The 19236-nt window shown below is 50.9% G+C and overlaps 7 protein-coding genes across 7 annotated transcripts; 4 read left to right on the top strand and 3 right to left on the bottom strand.

Annotated features, from left to right (window-relative positions):
* The first annotated feature begins 144 nt into the window (after positions 1-144).
* On the top strand, positions 145-6758 carry P175DRAFT_0559185 (GTPase BMS1). The gene is made up of 6 exons (XM_040900897.1): positions 145-267; positions 359-429; positions 495-584; positions 650-3999; positions 4761-5538; positions 5610-6758. The coding sequence occupies exons 1-6, from the start codon at positions 210-212 to the stop codon at positions 6594-6596; spliced, it is 5334 nt and encodes a 1777-aa protein (XP_040751021.1). The 5' UTR covers positions 145-209; the 3' UTR covers positions 6597-6758.
* A 175-nt stretch (positions 6759-6933) lies between these two features.
* Positions 6934-8248, top strand: P175DRAFT_0503169 (putative lactoylglutathione lyase (Glo1)). Its single transcript, XM_040897562.1, has one exon. The coding sequence runs from the start codon at positions 6982-6984 to the stop codon at positions 7861-7863; it is 882 nt and encodes a 293-aa protein (XP_040751020.1). The 5' UTR covers positions 6934-6981; the 3' UTR covers positions 7864-8248.
* Positions 8249-8854: 606 nt separating this feature from the next.
* P175DRAFT_0309700 (putative kinesin family protein (KlpA)) lies at positions 8855-10620 on the bottom strand. The gene has a single exon (XM_040892827.1). The coding sequence runs from the start codon at positions 10531-10533 to the stop codon at positions 8941-8943; it is 1593 nt and encodes a 530-aa protein (XP_040751019.1). The 5' UTR covers positions 10534-10620; the 3' UTR covers positions 8855-8940.
* Positions 10621-11467: 847 nt separating this feature from the next.
* P175DRAFT_0503166 (uncharacterized protein) lies at positions 11468-12011 on the bottom strand. The gene has a single exon (XM_040897561.1). It carries the CDS (start codon positions 11758-11760, stop codon positions 11518-11520), a length of 243 nt encoding a protein of 80 aa, XP_040751018.1. The 5' UTR covers positions 11761-12011; the 3' UTR covers positions 11468-11517.
* Positions 12012-12557: 546 nt separating this feature from the next.
* On the top strand, positions 12558-15205 carry P175DRAFT_0525175 (coronin). Its single transcript, XM_040899406.1, has 8 exons — positions 12558-12598; positions 12661-12689; positions 12748-12807; positions 12874-13016; positions 13079-13127; positions 13189-13292; positions 13357-13818; positions 13894-15205. The coding sequence occupies exons 1-8, from the start codon at positions 12565-12567 to the stop codon at positions 14783-14785; spliced, it is 1773 nt and encodes a 590-aa protein (XP_040751017.1). The 5' UTR covers positions 12558-12564; the 3' UTR covers positions 14786-15205.
* On the bottom strand, positions 15176-16264 carry P175DRAFT_0483243 (alpha/beta fold hydrolase; the record flags this gene model as incomplete). The annotated part of the gene is made up of 2 exons (XM_040895527.1): positions 15176-15640; positions 15743-16264. 2 exons carry the CDS (start codon positions 16262-16264, stop codon positions 15176-15178), a joined length of 987 nt encoding a protein of 328 aa, XP_040751016.1.
* Positions 16265-17026: 762 nt separating this feature from the next.
* Positions 17027-19228, top strand: ilv3 (dihydroxy-acid dehydratase ILV3). The gene is made up of 3 exons (XM_040894797.1): positions 17027-17197; positions 17270-18678; positions 18761-19228. Exons 1-3 carry the CDS (start codon positions 17130-17132, stop codon positions 19126-19128), a joined length of 1845 nt encoding a protein of 614 aa, XP_040751015.1. The 5' UTR covers positions 17027-17129; the 3' UTR covers positions 19129-19228.
* Positions 19229-19236: the final 8 nt, after the last annotated feature.

Below are 19236 nucleotides of genomic sequence, written 5' to 3'. Positions count from 1 at the left end.
ATATTGATGCCTGAGGAGTCCAAGGGCCCGCAGAAACTTTTAATAATCGGATCTCGGGGATAGGAAATTCCGCCCGAAAAGAAAAAAAAAAAGGTGTTTTTTATGCTAAGCTCCTTTGGCTGTCGACGAACGCAACTAATCGAGAAAATCTCTTCTCTACATAGGAAGATTGACGCTTCCTGAGAGGTCCTAGACCTCATTCCCCAGCCATGGAGCAACAAGCAAACAGGACGCATCGCCCCACTAAGGAAAAGAAGAAATATGAGGGTATGTATAGGTCGTTTTGCGTCGCCGCGAAAGCTCTGATACCCCATGTTGTGATGAAGTCCTTTACTCACATTTCGCTTTAAACATCTAGGGAAAAATCCGAAGGCATTCGCATTCTCAAATGCTGGAAAAGGAAATAGGGCAGGCGCAAGATCGCACGATGTATGGCCTCCGCATCCGCTTTTGATTGCTTCAGAATACGGAGCTAACTACCACGCCTCCTCTAGATCAAAGAGAAAAGACTTCATGTGCCCTTGGTTGATCGCTTGCCTGAAGAGGCTCCACCGCTAGTTGTGACAGTCGTTGGACCCCCGGGTGTGAGTTTTTGCCCTGGCTCGACCGAAAGGACGTGTAAACGGCTGACAATGATATTTTTACCTAGGTTGGAAAAACGACCCTCATCAAGTCCCTCATTCGCCGATACACCAAGCAGACACTCAGTACACCTAATGGCCCCTTGACGGTGGTAACATCAAAGCGGCGACGTCTGACTTTCCTCGAATGCCCTTCCGACTCTCTCGCCAGCATGATCGACGTGGCCAAGATTGCCGATATCGTCCTTTTGATGATTGACGGCAACTACGGGTTCGAAATGGAGACAATGGAGTTCCTGAACGTTCTCTCTTCCAGCGGTATGCCAGGAAATGTTTTTGGCATCCTTACTCATCTGGATCTCTTCAAGAAGCAAAGCACCCTCAGAGACGCTAAGAAACGTCTTAAGCATCGATTTTGGAGCGAGCTTTACAACGGTGCCAAACTTTTCTACCTCTCTGGTGTAGTTAACGGTCGCTATCCTGACCGTGAAGTGCACAATCTCTCCCGCTTCCTCTCGGTCATGAAAAACCCTCGACCCTTGGTATGGCGCAACTCCCATCCTTACGCCCTTGCAGACCGCTTCCTGGATATTACGCCCCCAACCCAGATTGAGGAAAACCCAAAGTGCGACCGAACCGTTGCTCTGTATGGGTATTTAAGAGGAACAAACTTTCCTGCTCAAGGAGCTCGCGTACATGTACCTGGTGTGGGTGATTTAACAGTCTCTGGAATCGAAGCACTTCCAGACCCTTGCCCAACTCCCTACATGGATCAGCAAATCGCGAAAACTTCTGGCAAAACGAGCAAGCGCAGGTTGGGTGATAAGCAGAAGCTGCTGTTTGCGCCCATGTCGGATGTCGGAGGTGTTTTGGTTGATAAGGATGCAGTCTATATTGATGTGAAAACTTCGAATTTTAACAGGGACTCCGATGAGGAGGATGAGGATGCGAATGAGGACCGTGGTTTAGGAGAACAACTAGTGGTCGGTTTACAGGGTGAGCGGAGGTTACTTGGTGCGGCTGACACCGGTATGCGTCTCTTTCGAGGCGGAGAAGCCATCAACAAGGCAGATGATCAAGTCGGTGCCACTGGAAGGAAGCACAAAAGAAACGTTCGGTTCCTTGACGGGGAGGAAAACCAGGATGTTTCTGGAGATGAAGATGAAGGGTTCGAAAGCGGGGAAGACGATGAAGAGGATGAACTGGATCAAGGTGACATGGAAGACATTAGCGACGAAGATGGAGAAGGTTTGGATATTTCTGCGCCTTCGGACTTTGGAGAAAAGTTTAAGGAGAGGCAAAATGGAAATACTTCCCGGAATGACACGGATCTTGAATTTGCCGACAGCGACTCTGATCTTGGCTCCATCTCTTCCGCTGAAGACCAAGTTCTGGAAAGCGATGTGGACGAGGACGAGGACGAGGACGGGGATGAGATCGATGGTGAAGATGATGGTACAATCAGATGGAAGGAAAACATGCTTGCCCACGCCAACTCTCTGCACTCCAAGCGCCCCAAGTATCGAATTGCCGATCTGTCGCGCATCATGTATGACGAGTCAATAACCCCAGCTAATGTGATCCGACGATGGGGAGGTAAAGATGAGGAAGAGGAAGGTGCTGGTTCTGAAGTTGATGAAGAGGACGATACCTTTTTCAAGAAGACAAATGTTGAAAAGGATGATGAGGCCGATTACCGTGCTGTCCCTGAGTACGACTACGAGGAGTTGGAGAAAAAATGGCGCGACGAAGAAATGATCGAATCTCTACGAGTCCGCTTCGCGTCTTCCAAAATGTCCGGTATTGGCGACGATGATGACGAGGATGATTCTGATGTCGACGATGCCTTTGACGAGGACGCTGAAGGGGATGGTGACTTTGAGGACTTAGAGACCGGAGAAGTCTTCAATGGATTCGACGAAGGCAAAGACCAAGAAAACGAAGAAGAAAACGAAGGCTCTGTTGACTTAGAAGCCGAACGTGAGCGCAACGCGAAAAAGAAGGAAGAGTTGAGGCTTCGATTCGAAGAGGAGGACCGCGAAGGATTTGCGAACTCGAAAGACAACTCTCGACAAGATGGTGCGGAGCCGGACGAAGAGTTCGGGGAGGACGAGTGGTACGATGCTCAAAAGGCCAAACTTCAGAAGCAGGTCGATATCAACCGCGCCGAGTTTGATACACTTGACGCTGCTTCGAGAGCTAGGGCAGAAGGCTACAAAGCGGGAACATACGCACGCATTGTGCTCGAGAAAGTACCTTGTGAATTTGCTACAAAGTTCAACCCTCGATTCCCCGTAATCGTTGGTGGGCTGGCCCCTACCGAGGACCGCTTTGGATATGTCCAGATCCGTATCAAGAGACACCGCTGGCATAAGCGGATCCTGAAGAGCAACGACCCTCTGATATTCTCTCTTGGTTGGCGTCGCTTCCAAACACTCCCCATGTACAGCACATCCGACAGTCGAACACGAAATCGCATGTTGAAGTATACCCCGGAACATATGCATTGTTTTGCTACTTTCTACGGACCTCTCGTGGCGCCAAACACAGGTTTCTGCTGCCTCCAGTCCTTCTCAAACAAGACCCCCGGCTTCCGGATTGCTGCCACGGGAGTGGTGTTGAGCGTGGATGAGCATACCGAAATTGTAAAGAAACTCAAGTTGACCGGTGTGCCGTACAAGATCTTCAAGAACACGGCCTTCATCAAGGATATGTTTAATTCATCACTTGAGATTGCCAAGTTTGAAGGCGCGTCAGTTCGAACCGTCTCCGGCATTAGAGGTCAAATCAAGCGGGCCCTGAGCAAACCGGAAGGGTACTTCCGTGCAACATTCGAGGATAAGATCCTGATGAGTGACATTGTCTTCCTTCGCGCATGGTACCCTATTAAACCACATCGCTTCTATAACCCGGTCACCAATTTACTGGATTTGGACGAAGCTTCCGGTGATGCTGGATGGCAGGGAATGCGACTTACCGGTGAAGTCCGGCGCGAGAAAGGAATCCCCACGCCCCTCGAGAAGGACTCGGCCTATCGGCCAATTGAGCGGGCTACGCGCCACTTCAACCCTCTCCGAGTGCCAAAGCAGCTGGCTGCAGATCTTCCTTTCAAGTCCCAAATCACTCGGACGCGGGCGCGAAAGGACAAGACTTACTTGCAAAAGCGTGCTGTCGTACTAGGGGGAGAGGAGAAGAAGGCTCGAGACCTCATGCAAAAGCTGAACACCTTGCGTAACGATAAACAAGCCAAACGAGCGGCAAAGCAGGAGGAGCGCAGGAAGGTTTATCGCGCGAAGGTAGCGGACAGTCTGGAAAAGAAGGCGGAAAGAGAGAAGCGAGAACGCGATGACTACTGGCGACGAGAGGGGAAGAAGCGAAAGAATGATGACGGAGAAGGTGGTGGAGGGAAGAAGCGCAAGTAATGAAACGGCATCCCACAGGTTCCATCCATTGCTGGGACTCAATGCCAACCCTGCATCTGTATATCCGCTGTTGAAAAGTTTTTTTTGCATTGGATAAATTCTGTGTACGTACCTACAAGTGGCATGAGAGATGGCGTTTAGAGATATCCAACAACCTTGTTCTACTAATTTTCTTCCCTTGCCCCCTTCAAGGATGCATGTGTCGATATCCATTGCTTCGATTCATATTCATCTCTACCTGTGAGAGTGAGATAGGGTTCTGCCTCAATTGTCGTCCTATTTTCCAAGGCACTAATAACACGTGATTGCGTTGCGGACGCGTCGATTTCCCGTGTCTCCGAAGCCTCGCATGCAAATCAACCAGGTAACAGTTGCTTCTTGTTATTGTGGGTTAACCACTGGTTATTCCTTTTATTTTCTGAATCCCTCCCCCTTGTTCATGAGCGCCGGCAGCTTCAAGGGGAGATAGAGAACGGTCTAATCCGTCGTTGCTGACGACCTGCGCGTGTAGATTCCAGAGGGATGCTCCATGCAGCAACCTACATTGCGGAATATCGCAGATCGACCCTTTCGTTAATTCGATCGCTCAATCGTGGGTTGCCTTGACAGCTCTATTTCGGACATTCCCGCGCAAACCCCCTCAATCTTGGGATGATTAGATCATTCGTACCGCTTGGGATCACTGGCGATCGTCCCCTCCCCCCTCCCCCTCGGCAGAATAAATCTCCCCTGAGCCGATACATAATTGCCAATTCAGATACGGTGTTTTCTATGCTGATATTCGACGTACTGCGCGGTTCGCGGGAGGAATTGAACTAGGAAAGCACACGAGTTTCCAGTTCGACTCGCCCTACCAGATATTGTCTTCGATGAGAAAGATGAGCGGTCCCTTGCACCTCGATAAGTGCGAACACATGCATGGTGCGCAACCTTCTTCGCTGACGAGTCGGCATGCTATGGAAAATGTTGACAACCAAAGTCGCTTGACCTCCGATGGCTTGTTGAGTGCGATTCCGGAGGAGCACGGCTCAGCTCAAGACGCGCTAGACAATGGGCCACCGCGACTCCATACTGTGGGAATAGCCTCCAATATCTCATCAGATCAACACCCAGATTCAGGGCCTAAGAAGCATTTTAAGGGCTCTCAATCCAAGCCGGGTATGGATAAGGATGGCCAAAACCAAGATCGGCCATTGGGACCCGAGAAAGCCGCATATAAGCTCGCTAAATCCCCAGAAACTTCTGTAGATAAGGGCGAGGTAGTAAAACATGAACGAATTGGCTCCAGGTCGCCGGCTATGGGAATGGAGGTTGATGTTCTTCAGGCTCCAGCAGCGGCCCAAAGCCAATTTCATCATCATCATCATCATCATCATCATCATCATCATACATCAAGCGGGGAAGGAAATGCGACAGGCGTTATTCGGCCCTCTAAAAATATCTCAAGGTCTTCCAACGTGCCTGGTCTGGACGGTCTTGGACACCGTCGTTCCAGGAGTATTGGCTCGTCTTCCCGTGATTCTAGAATTGCTGCGGTATAGTACCTCTCATGTCCCTTCTTATGCCTTGTTCCTGGTGGCGTACTAGAATGCTAATCTAGCTACAGTTGTCGCTACAACTCCGCGCGCGCTTGTCGCATGCAGCCGCTAGGGTTGAGAAAAGGCGACAGTCGCACAGTATTCACCTGCAGTCGCCTACAAGCATGCTCAAGTCCAACAATCCCACTTCTATCCTTAGTGCAGCCGCTCTAGCAGGGCTAAGGCGATCAGCACTCGTAGAAGAAATTGAAAGCCAGCGCTTAGGAAACGATTCTCCAAACACGACGGTTTCTGCGCCAGATCCTCCCGCTACCTCCTCCCTTTGTCCTCTTGACGCCGCAGTCCGACTATCTCCAGCCAACCTATCAAATGGCGCATCGTCAGAAGTTGACCTTCAAAAAAATCCCCAGTCTTCACTCTCAATCGGTTCAATTCCTTCAAAGCTTGCCCCGGCGGCTGATATCGTTGCTAGTCGTATGGGCAGCCAACGGCGTCGACCGAACCCGAATGCACCAAGTATCGCTTCTTACCATCCACCATTTTCTCTCCATCGACGCTATCATTCCCAACAAGAACTTGGGATGATGAGGTCAGCTTCCGATTCCGAGGCTCCATTTGTTCCAGAAACACCTCCACTTCAGCCGTCGGTCCCTAATCTTAGCGCCGCATACAATGGTATATCTAATCCCACAAAAAGCTCATCATCAATGGAGCAGGACGCCATTGAAACTTTGCTTTTCATGTCCAGCCCAAGTCATTCGGGCTACAAGTCGACCTCACAAAATCCTCAACCGCAGCTCAGCCTACTCCCTATTGGCGATTATGTCCCCCAGAGCGCTAAGATAAAAACGCCATGGGGGTCGAAATCTCCCGAAACTGCCAGTGATAGTCAATCGGCACGGAAACCGCTGGAAGCTCAGGCTGGAGATGAAATTGATCGAATGCTTGATCAAATGGACAGCGATAGTGATGATGAAAAAGAATACACGTCGACCAAGTCTGCGCGCCTGCAAACTAGCACCCTTAAAGAACCTCACGCAGTTCCTGGGCCATAGGAATATGATGGCTTCTATAGAGTACTTGTGGGAGCTACATCGCCACTACACGTTGCATTGTTAACAATTGTCTGTAAAAATGGTTTAACTCTTGGGTGCTTTTTGCGAGAGTTTGATTTAATGCAGTATGAAAGGCGATCTTTTTTTTTTTTTTTTTTTTTTGAATATCTTTAGCCTCACTGTATAGGGACGTTTGGTGGTTTTATCTTCAGAATAAAACCTGAATACATTAATTAATGCAAAGGCCACCGTCTTGCTGTAACCCGGCGAGCATCTGTTTATCAGACTAGATGACCCCGCTGTATGCTCCAACTTCCACCACTTCCACCACACCAGAGAAAACACGGACATATACAACCAACAGCAAAAGCAAAGCAAAGCAAAAATGAGCAATTCTCTAAAGTCCTCCTCCTCCTCACCCTTCGAACCTGGAGTTTTCCTCCCTGGCGGCCACAACACCGACCCTCCCCTCCCGCAAGACAGCCCCACGACAGGCTACCAACTGAACCATTCCATGCTCCGCATCCGCGATCCACAGCGCTCGCTCCATTTCTACATCACGCTCATGGGCATGCGGACCGTTTTCACCATGAACACCGGCCCCTTCACGATCTACTATCTGGGCTACCCGTCCAGCGCAGAGGACCGCGCCGACCTCCCCAGGTGGTCTGCGAGAGTGGGAAACCCCCGCGTGCTCACGCAGACCCTGGGTCTGTTGGAGCTCTACCATATCCACGGGACGGAGAAGCCCCTCGCAGAGGGCGGGTACGAGGTATGCAACGGGAATGTGCCGCCGCATCTAGGGTTTGGGCATCTGGGCTTCACGGTCCCGGATGTGCCGGCGGCAGTGAACAGGCTACGGGATGCAGGCGTGCCCATCTTGAAGGATCTCCAGGTTAGTTCTAGGGCGAGCGTGCCGCTCAGTTCGTGGGAGGAGGAGCGGGGTGTTGGGTTGGGGGAGATCCATCCGAATTATACGGCTTTGTTTGACCAGATTGCATATGTGACTGATCCGGTGAGTATTACTACTAGGACTACTGTTGTTGGTCTTGTGGTTTGTGACTTGGTTTGTTCGGTTCTGCTAATAATCCCGTCCAGGATGGGTACACGGTTGAACTGGTTCCTCAGAATATGCAATCATAGTCATGAGCTTCGACAAGGTATTTGGACAGGACCTCCAGTAGTATTTCGGATTCAGATATCATTTTATTTTTGTAAACGGCGGACCTGTGATTTAGGCAGAACCCCCTCTGCCGTTCACCAGTGAGTTACTATACATATATATATTAGATGTGTTCCGGGTAAAGAAGTTTGAACCTAGAATTGTGTTGGCATTGGGCTCCGCGCCCCCCCCCTGGGCGAAGAAGCATATTCGCAACCGAGACACCGAGCTGTTCTGCCTCTTCGTCGCACTGGACAGCGGCCACATCCTCCGCAACAACCTCCGACGTTCCTTCGATGTTAAGAACCGTGGCTCGCAAGCTAAGAGTGGCCGCAGCCGGGCGCTACCTGCGTCTTCTTCTTCTTCTTCTTCTTCCCCCCAGGGCAGGGGCTCCAGAGAAGACCACACGCCAACCGGGGACGAGCATCCGCCCTGGAGGCTTCGAAGCATCGCTCTCTCTGCCATGCCGCGCCATCTCGAGGATATCTGGACGGTACTTTATTAGAATCAAGAAATCAAGCTAAGCTTTTGCACGTCCCGGCTCATGATGTAGTTTCACCAGAGAGTATTCTGTGGCTGTAGTGTAGACAGACTGTCCGGGTGTAAAACAGGTGGCCATCATGGTTTTCACTCCAGTCAGCCTGGAGATTATGCTGTCTGTCTTTCAGAGATATTTCGATGGCCAGGAACAAAGAAAGAAAGTTGACCCAATACCAGAATCATATTTTTCTCTTTCTGACTGCTACTAGGCTAAACTAGATTAAAATAACCGTGCCACAATACCTATAGGGTATGGTATATGTATATATATATATATATATATATATATATATATTATGATGCAGGGAAAGTGTGAACATATGAAAATGGTATTCATGGGCTACATAATTTACCAACATTAAGCTAAATTCCACCGGAGCCCATACAAACAGTGTACCTATAAACAGCAAAGCAATAGTCGCAATATCTCCAAAGAAGAGAAAGCCCAGAAACTCCCAACACCGGTTCATCAAAGGCCTGGGTCATAACGGCCTATGTAGTAGTGGGCAGACGATTAAACCTCGCGAACACGCGTCTGCCGTTTCGCGGTTCCAATATGGGTGTTGTGAACCTTGGTCGCAAACTTGAGACTGGTCAAGGTCTCCGAGAGATGTGCTTGCAGTGGGCTCACCATAACAAACATCAGCGTCTTCGAATTCCCGCCCAGCGAAAATTGAAGAAGATAGGTAAGCTAGAAAAAAAAAAACATCTTAGTTGCATCCCTATAATTTTGCACAAGAAAAAGGCACAAACCTTGCTGTTCCGGTATGGAATATGTCCTCCTTCCTTGCCCTGTCCCAGAGCCGCGATCACATCTCCCAGGCAACTCAAGCTGCGGTTGATACTCTGCGTCTCCTTCAACCTCTCGCCAGTTGCACCACTGTGGCTCAGTCGTTCACTGCCAGCCAAGTCGACCAGATTCAGAGTTCCTTCACTCCGCTCGCCGGTAATGTGGTTCTCGCCAATGAGCTTCAGGATAAAGACTGAGTGCGATCGGGAAGAACGTTCGTTGGCCTTGGTTGCGGCCACAGAGCGGTTGGCAGCGGCTCTCTTCAGGATGGTCTCAACCATCTCGGGGGAATCCAGTCGCACCGTGGTAACATCGGTAATGATGGTCTTGCCCTTTTGCATGTCGTGTCGTATTTCGAGCTTCTTCTTGTCCAGCTCTTCCGCTTGACCCAGAAGGTCGTTAAGGTTCTCGTTGTAAACTTCCACGAAGTTGCCTTCCATGGTATACCTCCAGCCTTTTTCTTCCAGACCGGTTGCTGTCTCATAGATTTGATGCACCGCGCGCGGAATCATCCCATCCAAGGAGGACATGGTGTGTGTCTTACCACTACCAGTCTGACCATAGCAGAAGATGCAAACATTATACCCATCAAGAGCACTTTGAACCAGTTGGCTGATCTCTTCGAAGACATCGCTGTTCTGCGCAGATGGACCAAAAACGTGGTCGAACGAGAAGTTGCTGTTCTTTCTTGTGACTGTCCCGAAGCTGCTCTTTTCTTCCGGACCTAGGATGCTGATCTCCTTACAATCTTCCGCCTGATCCGGGTATTGAATTTGGGCGACATTTAAGGCTCCATCGGACCCCAGCGCGGGGCGAACTCGACAAAACACCCGAATGTTGCCTTTGAGCTCTTGGACTTGATTGTGCAGCTTCCTCCTCAGCGTCTCTTCCTTTCGTAGTTTCTCTTTGGCCTCGTTTGTTTCTGCCACGGCATCCATCATCTGCTGGTTAAGGCGCTCGAAGGCCCCGGATTGTTCCTCCCTTCCAGATTCCAGAAACTCAATCCTTGCCTTGAGCGCACTGATAGAGGACTCGAGAGTCACGCTGTTGGAGCTAATTGTATCTAGGTTCTGTCGGAGGTTCATGTTGTTCTTTCGTTCCCGGTCAAGCTCAGTTCGCAGGGCTTGCATCTCGCCTTGGAGTGCAGCGAGCTCTTTGGCTTTCTTGTCGAGTTCAATCTGCGCTAGTTGAGCGTCAAGGGCAGTCTGTGAATGAAGTTGGTTAATCTCTCGGACCCGTACGGATTTCTCGTCATCCAACTCATGTTCGAAGCGTCGCTTTAAATCACGAATTTCCAACTCATGTTGAGCCTTGATTCCTTCAACCCCCTTATGGGCTTCCTGTCGCAATGTCTCTAGCTCCATGCGCTGGCGAGACATGAGATCGTCCATCTCGATTTCCTGCTCCCGTTTTGCATGTCTCAAGGCATCCTCCGCTGCTTTCATCTGGGACCTAATAGATTCAAGTTCAACTCGGATAGACAGGTTTCTCTCTGTGAGATCCTTTTTCGATTCTTCCAGCTCACCAACTGTCACAGGTCATGTTAGAGTATGATCCTACTCCACTGATCGGGAATTTCCTACCTCTCAGTTTGTATACTTCAACCGCCTCCTTAAGGCCCGAGCTTTCCTGCCCAGCTTGGCTGATACGAGATACGAACATGTTAAAGATGTTTTCCATGTTTTGTTCGCGCGATTCTTGGTCCCATTCGCCTCCTGTAGAATAGTTAAAAGCTTTGATCGTGGTTTCTTTGCTAAGAAAATTGGGGATTGGGGGAGGTTTCCTCTTCGGGGAGGGTTTGGGTAGGGGTTGAGAGTTATATGGGTTGACTGGGGTGGAAATTGGGGGGATCTTTGTTGATGACACGGGCTTGGGGGTTCTGTTTTGCATAGGAGACAGGTTAGGGTCCGTTACTTTGCAGGAAAATGGGTCCAAGGTCAAATGCTTCATGTCAGGGTTCAACGTGCGCTGGAGACCAGACAAGGCACATTGAGATGGGGGTTCTTCTCGGCCAAAAACATAGCTCAGGGCTGGAGGTGAAAATGCAGACAGAGGTGATATAGGCGTAGAAAGAAGAGGGTGGGATGTTTGCCTACCCTTACGCTTTCCTAGGACTCGGTGGGATTCCTCCTCATGGGTATCTAAAGATGTCGCAGGTCGGGGAATCGAGTGACCATTCGGCCTTCGAGAGCTGCTCAGCGAAGAATTGGGGCGGGGCCCAGGACCAACTGTTGAAGAGAAGGTCCCTTTCGTGGTGCGCGAGGCGGAGGAGGCAGATCGGGTCAGGGTCGAGGAGGCATGCGAATTGGCCCGAGTATGGACTCTGGTTGTGCCATTGACTGAACGCGCTCCAGAATGCGTTCCTGCGCCCGTTCTGGTACTCTCGGTGGACTGCGTGGTGCTCCTCGTACGGGGCGGTTCTGCGTCTGTCAGCTTACCACGACGCATCTGTCGAAGGTCACCTGAAAAACATACGCGGCACTGCTGGAGGCTTGTTCGCGATTGTACCCGGCTGGGCCAGCCTTGAACGAGAGTTTGTACCGGCTGGGTTCATCTCTTTCAGACCGGGAATGCGAGATCCAACCATTTTCGATTGCGTCTGCTGTCGCATTAGGGGGGAAGTTTTCACCGGGGAAGTATCTCAAAGCAAGTACCGGGCTGCTATTTTCCATCCCTGTAGCAATGAGAATCACCACAACTTCCTCTCACCAAGCGTAGTTCTCTATCGTAAATCGACTTCGGTGCGAGTTGTCGAGAAGTATGCAAGCACACCAGAAAGGGGAGGGAGACCAAAAGAAACAAACAAATCAATGTGGGTTGTGGTCAGGCAGGCTGCAACATGTCAGCAGCAACGCTGCATTGCAATTTGACCGATCCGAAGCAAGCTGAGTGGGTGTGCGGGTCGGGTCGAATGAAGGGGGAGGGTTGACGCTTCAAAGTTCAATGATCGAAGTCACTAACTTGACTTCTTTCCCTTTCTTCAACTCCGTTTCTGGAGTGACGGCGGGCGGTAAACAAAGTAGACAAACACAACAAACAATGATGACTCAGCATTTTCCGGCGAGGAATACGCTAGACCAGACTGGGACTAGTGGTAACCGTGTCACGCGGTTTCATGTTGGAAACATTCAGCAAATCCCCATAAGCTGGATAATTATATGAACATGAACTAGTTAATTAATTCTTCTTAGGTCTGATATTAATTTCAAAATAAACAGTCTGGTGTTTATTATGATAGTGCAATAATTCGAGTAGGTGGCGCCGCTTTTAGACCCTTTGTCCCCAGTCGCACGAATTAACACCGTTGCTACCTAGGTATTAGTAGGTATTGTTATATCGCCCTTGTGAACAGCCTCTGGATTCCTCTCTCTCCCCCCGCCTCCTCTCTCAAAAAGCAAGCATTGATTTTCTTCTCCTTTCGCCCTGAATTGGTTCCTTCTTGGGCTTGCTCTCCTGTTCTGATCTATCCCAGCATTATGTCTGGTCGTTTCGTGCGTTCGTCCAAATACCGTAAGCCTGTTTCCCCCCCCATTCCCCCCTTCTCCTCCTGCCCGCAATCTGACAGGTAGCAGGCCACGTCTTCGGACGACCAACGCGAAAGGTGCGTCGCAATCCGCCTCTAGTTTATGACAGAGCTCGAATTACTCACAGTCCGGCAGGAACAATGCTATGATAACCTCCGCATCTCTCGAAATGCTTGGGATACGAATCTCGTCAAGGTTTGTCGTCGTCACCGCCCCTGAACCTTCCCGTCGCAGCCGGAGTCCGCCTAACAAGACCGTCAGGTAAACCCTCGGTATCTCTCGGTGAACTGGGAGGCTGGTGGTGGTGGAGCCTTTGCTGTGATTCCCCTGGAAGAACGAGGCAAATTGCCCGAGAGAATTCCCCTGTTTCGAGGTCACACCGCGGTGGTATTGGACACGGACTGGTGAGCACAGACTATATACTATGAGGATATTTTCGACGACTCGAGAAAGCCAACCTTGCTAGGAATCCTTTCAATGACGAATTGCTTGCTTCCGGTTCCGATGATGGCAAGGTATGAATATTTGTCGCTCCACTGAAGGCTCTCGCAACGCTCTTAAACTAAACGATTCTAGGTCTGCCTTTGGCGAGTACCTGAAGGCTTCACGGTCACTCCTGACGTTCCTGCCGATGACATTCAAGACATTGCGCCGGTTGGAAAGCTCAGCGGCCACCCAAAGTAAGCTCAATGCATTCAATTGGCCTTCTCCCATCATCAACCTTGTCATCTAACTCCCATCTAGAAAGGTGGGGCACGTGCTCTTCAACCCAGCCGCAGAAAACATCCTGGCAACGGCCTCCGGTGACTTTACAGTGAAGATCTGGGATATTGAAGCTGGAGCAGCCAAGTTGACCTTGAATCTGGGCGATATTGTGCAGTCGCAATCCTGGAGCGCAAATGGTTCGCTCCTCGTTACAACCTCTCGCGACAAGAAGCTGCGGATATGGGATGTGCGTCAGGAGCGTCCTGCGCACGAAGGAGCAGGACATTCAGGAGCCAAGAACAGTCGCTCTGTATGGCTTGGAGAACATGATCGAATTGCCACTACCGGTTTCTCCAAGATGAGTGACCGACAACTGGCGCTCTGGGATCTCCGTTCCCCTCAGCTGCCCATCGACGGATTCAAGACTTTGGATTCTATCTCTGGCGTGTGCATGCCATTCTGGGACGACGGTACTCAATGTTTGTATTTGGCTGGAAGAGGGTATGTTTTTGTGTTTTTTTTTCTTCTTTTTCTTCCGGTTACGTTTCTAGCTGCCAGGATACTAACAATGCGCAGTGATGGTAACATCCGATACTTTGAACTGGAGAACGACAAGTTCGAGTACCTTTCAGAGTACAAGTCCGCCGATCCCCAACGTGGTATCGCTTTCATGCCCAAGCGCGGTGTGAACATGCACGACAACGAAGTTACATGTGCCTTCAAGACCGTCAACGACACCTATATCGAACCCATCTCTTTCATCGTTCCTCGCCGGTCCGAGACCTTCCAGGACGACATCTACCCCCCCACAACCGGTCTTAAGCCCGCCATGGGCCCTTCGGAATGGCTTGCGGGTAAGGAAGCCATCCCGCCCAAGATCTCTATGGGTAGTCTCTACGAAGGCGAGGGATTGAAGGAAGTTACTGGTATTGAAGCCAAACCCACTTCTAATGTGTCCAGCGAGCCCGAGCCCAAGGCTGTTGAGCCAGTGAAAAAGGCAGCTGAACCCACTCCGGAGCCAACATCAGTGGTGAAACCAGCTCCATCCATGAAAGAACAGGGTGCATCCATGGCTGCTATGGTGTCCAAGTTCGCGGACGAGGATGAAGCCGAGCCAGTTGAGGAGTCCAGCTTCGATGAGGCCCCGAAACCAGTGGAGCGGGCTTCACGTTCCCCCGAGACTGTGTCCCCGTCCGTCATGGCTAGCCCATTCCTCCGAAAGGACGAACAGTTCAAGACACAGTCACCCGTGGCCTCCTCAAGCCCCATCGCCAGCACACCAGGTGCTTCTACCCCCGCGCAATCTACAGGCCCCACTGCTGCCGGAGTCTCTACCGATGCTGTGTCCCGTGAGATTGGCGCCATTAAAGAGCTACTCGCTGAGCAGACCAAGACTATTGCCTCGCAGGCGCAGCAGATGCAGAATCTGACTGCGGAGATAGAATCTCTCAAGGCTAAGCTGGGCTAGCCTCTGTTTTCTCCATTCTCCTTTACATCCTATTTACCCACTTCTATTCCTCCCCGGTCCTCTATTTTTGTGTATTTTACACCCTATGCTTTTTTTTTTTTTCCCCTCTCTCTTTATATTACAATATTTTTGTGTTTTCCCTAGCATATTCAGCTGCCAAAAAGGATGGTCTCTCTTTTTGTTGTTCATAGCCCATTAGTCATTGTTGTGTGTGTTATAACTATCAGGTGCCTAGGTATTATTTTTGTCTATGGCTTACAGCATGATTGCAATGTGAATTTGAATACTCCTCCTGCATTTATTTTGTCTTTTTTTTTTTTCTTTTTTTTTTCTTTTTTCTTAAAGATATTTATCTGTTTATGTAAATTCATGGTTGATGGAACCCAAAGATCAAGATCTAAGGGCTAGAAACTCTCTAATATCTTTAAAAAACCTCTTCTCGCGCTCAATCCAAGGGAAATGCCCACACCGATCATAAACAATCATCTTAGAATCTGGAATCCCCTCCTTTGAACGCTCGGCAATCTTCAAGCCACAGATCAAATCATCTCTCCCGGATATCACTAGGGTTTTCGCCCTTACCCGCTCTAACCCCGTAATCATCTGCTGTGGATGCTGGAGCTCTTGGTTCTCGTCGCACCCGTATACGCTCCGGTAGCACCAAATCGGCATTATCCGGGTCCCGATTGCAGCGAGGAGGGAGGGAACATAGACAGCCGGGTTATAAAAGTAGAGAGACCACCTGGATTGTACGGAGGCTGTGAAGGATTTATCTGTGGTTGGTTTGGGGTTGGGGGTTTTCTTCTTCGTAGAGGGGGAAGGGTGTTGAGTAAGGTCTTTGTCCTGTAGATCATCCTCATCATCATCATCATCATCATCCTTTAGGGCTGCACTAGTAGCAGCAGCACTAGAAGAAGAAGAAGAAGAAGAAGAAGAAGAAGAAGAAGAAGAAGACACCGCACGATCCCGTAACCCAATCAACTGATGATTCAACAGAATAAGCTTCGACACCCGGGTTGGATGCATCTCAGCGTACCCGAGCACGATGGCCCCGCCATTCGAGTGGCCCATCAGGACCGGGAACCGCAGAAGGTGGAGGTGCTCTCGAAGGTCGTCGAGATCCGAGGCTAAATGAGGCATGCTGGACATTTCCGTGGACGAGCGCGGCCGGGATGAGTTGTCTGTGCCTCGGGGGTGGAAGAACAGGAGGGTGTAGGGCGTTTTTTGGCCTTTCTCTGGATCGAGCTCGAGGAGCGGGGCCAGCCCTGTTTGGAGGTATCGGGATCCGATTCCCCAGGCAGGACATTGGATCACGATGAGGTCTTTCGAGGATGGTGGTGGTGGTGGTGGTGGTGGCCGGTTGGGCTGGTGGGTTGGGGGGTGCAGGATGATGTATTCGAAGGTTAGGTTCTTGGTTGGGGAGGTGAATGTGTGAGGGCCAGGGGATAGAGGGTGATTTTCCTCCTTGGGATCGCACATCTGGAATGGATGGCTTGGTTTGTAAGGCAGCGTGAAGTTCTTGTTGAGGGTTGAAATGGAAGGTGGTGCAATTATCCTATACATAAATCTCGATGTGCAGATCTATATGTTTCGTGGTGCCTGAGGTGTTTTTGTCGGCGTGACGTCACGGAGCTATATAGGAGTGTATATAATCGAGCAGAATCTCTCTGAATGCTGGAATCAGCCCTTCCTCTATATTAGACGACATGAGTTTCTAGAGATTTGGTCAATCCTATTTTCTTCGTGGTGCTGAACCTCGCAGGGTTGAAGTTCTGGTGTCTCATGCGGTGCTTATACAGGACCTAGGTTATGATTAGCGTAAGCACCGGTCTAGATTGAGCTAGATGTGAGCTAGATGTGAGCTAGAGAGAGAGAGAGAGAGAGAGAATCTTCAAGTCATATTGTTATGTCTGCGTACTCGTTGATGAGGTATACTAGGGCTAGCTCGTAATATATCAGGTTCTAACTATGGAGTACTCGAGACCAACCTTTTATTCACAAATTTCAGAATATACAAGTCAAATTACTTTATAACTAACTGTATATTCGAAAACATGATCTTTAATGCCATCTGTTTCTAACGTAGTGCACCATTTCTGCTGACAATTTGCTGCCCCCCATTGGATAACTAGATGTCCGGGGAACCTGAGGCCAACTCCGGTCCGACTTCGCTGCGGAGAACTTGGGGATTTTCCCAAAATCCAATAAGATGAATGAATCATCTCTCCTCCTCCTCCTCCTCCTCCTTTTTCATTCCACTGTGCTCTCTTTCTTCCCCTCTTGATCCTTACTTTAAAGCCTCTTGTGGTCTGCTGTGAACTGCGGGCTCTCTCCACAGATCGCAATGCTTCTCTCTCAGACCCGGGGCCGTCTGCCCTCGACTCTGCGGAGCTTGACGACTCGAGCTTCCATGTAAGTTACCACCCTGTCTTATGCTGCCTTCTGGGTCAATTGATCTTGGTATTCACGGCTTCTCTCGTCTAGTCGTTCCCTTTCTACTACCCTCCCTAAGCAAAAGGCCTCTGCTGCCGACGAAGAAAAACCCATCCTCAACAAGGTCTCCCGTCATGTCACACAGCCCATCTCCCAGGGCGCCTCCCAGGCCATGCTCTACGCCACGGGCCTCACCGAAGCCGATATGAGCAAGGCCCAGGTTGGTATCTCGTCCGTCTGGTACAATGGAAACCCCTGCAACATGCATCTGCTGGACCTGAACAACCGGGTGCGCGAGGGCGTGCAGAAGGCCGGCTTGGTCGGCTTCCAGTTCAACACGGTCGGCGTCAGTGATGCCATCAGCATGGGTACCGATGGTATGCGCTTCTCCCTCCAGAGTCGCGATCTGATCGCCGATTCCATCGAGACCGTGATGGGAGGACAATGGTATGACGCCAACATCAGTATCCCCGGCTGCGACAAGAACATGCCCGGGGTGTTGATGGCCATGGGACGCGTGAACCGCCCCAGTCTGATGGTTTACGGTGGTACCATCAAGCCTGGCTGCGCCTCGATGCAGGGCAACGCCGATATCGATATCGTCTCTGCCTTCCAGGCTTATGGACAGTTCATCAGCGGTGAAATCAACGAGCCCCAGCGGTTCGATATCATCCGTCACGCCTGCCCCGGCGGCGGCGCCTGCGGTGGTATGTACACGGCCAACACCATGGCCACGGCCATCGAAGTCATGGGTATGACTCTCACGGGATCCTCCTCCAACCCCGCCGAGTCCGAGGCCAAGTACGCCGAGTGTCTGGCTGCGGGTGAGGCCATCAAGAGGCTGCTCGTGGAGGACATCCGCCCCTCGGATATCCTGACGCGCCAGGCGTTCGAGAACGCCATGATCGTGGTCAACATCACCGGTGGATCCACCAACGCGGTGCTGCACTTGATCGCAATCGCCGACTCTGTGGGCATCAAGCTCACCATCGACGACTTCCAGGCTGTGTCCGACCGCACTCCTTTCCTCGCGGATTTGAAGCCCTCCGGAAAGTACGTCATGGCCGATCTCCACAACATCGGAGGTACCCCCGCGCTGCTCAAGTTCCTGCTCCGCGAAGGCATCATCGACGGATCCGGCATGACTGTCACCGGTGAGACCCTGGCCAAGAACCTCGAGAAGGTGCCCGACTTCCCTGCCGACCAGAAGATCATCCGGCCCTTGTCCAACCCCATCAAGCCCACCGGCCACATCCAGATCCTGCGTGGCTCTCTGGCTCCGGGTGGCAGTGTTGGTAAGATCACGGGTAAGGAGGGAACCGTGTTCACCGGTAAGGCGCGTGTCTTCAACAACGAGGACGACTTTATCACCGCTCTGGAGCGGAAGGAGATCAAGAAGGAAGACAAGACTGTTGTGGTCATCCGGTATACCGGACCCAAGGGTGGACCTGGCATGCCTGGTACGTTCCTTTTACTCACACACCCCCCCCCCCCCACCAAGTCAAAAATAATGAATAATAACCAACTAATAACCCCCAATAGAAATGCTAAAGCCCTCTTCCGCCCTCATGGGCGCTGGTCTCGGATCCTCCTGCGCCCTAATCACCGACGGCCGCTTCTCCGGCGGCTCTCACGGGTTCCTGATCGGGCACATTGTCCCCGAAGCCGCCGTGGGCGGACCCATCGGTCTCGTCAACGACGGCGACGTGATCACCATCGACGCGGACAACCGGGTCCTGGATCTCGCCGTGGACGAGAGCGAGCTCGCGCAGAGAAGAACGCAGTGGGAGGCCGACAAGGCGGCGGGCAAGCTGCCCAAGACTGGACTGGAGTTGCGGGGAACTCTTGGAAAATATGCTCGGAGCGTGCAGGACGCAAGTCACGGGTGTATTACCGATGCGCTTGATTAGATGATTCTCTCTCTATCGGACTGTCTGCTGTATACTTGTACGTACTCTGTAGGATGATTAATTTTGCGTAATAGCCGAATGAAAAGCAATTACTTATCACCTATCTAT

This window comes from Aspergillus ochraceoroseus (genome assembly GCF_002846915.1).
Source record: "Aspergillus ochraceoroseus IBT 24754 chromosome Unknown P175scaffold_6, whole genome shotgun sequence".
NCBI classification, from domain to species: domain Eukaryota; kingdom Fungi; phylum Ascomycota; class Eurotiomycetes; order Eurotiales; family Aspergillaceae; genus Aspergillus; species Aspergillus ochraceoroseus.
Note: the sequence above shows the minus strand (reverse complement) of the source record. Positions and strands in the feature narration are given on the sequence as shown.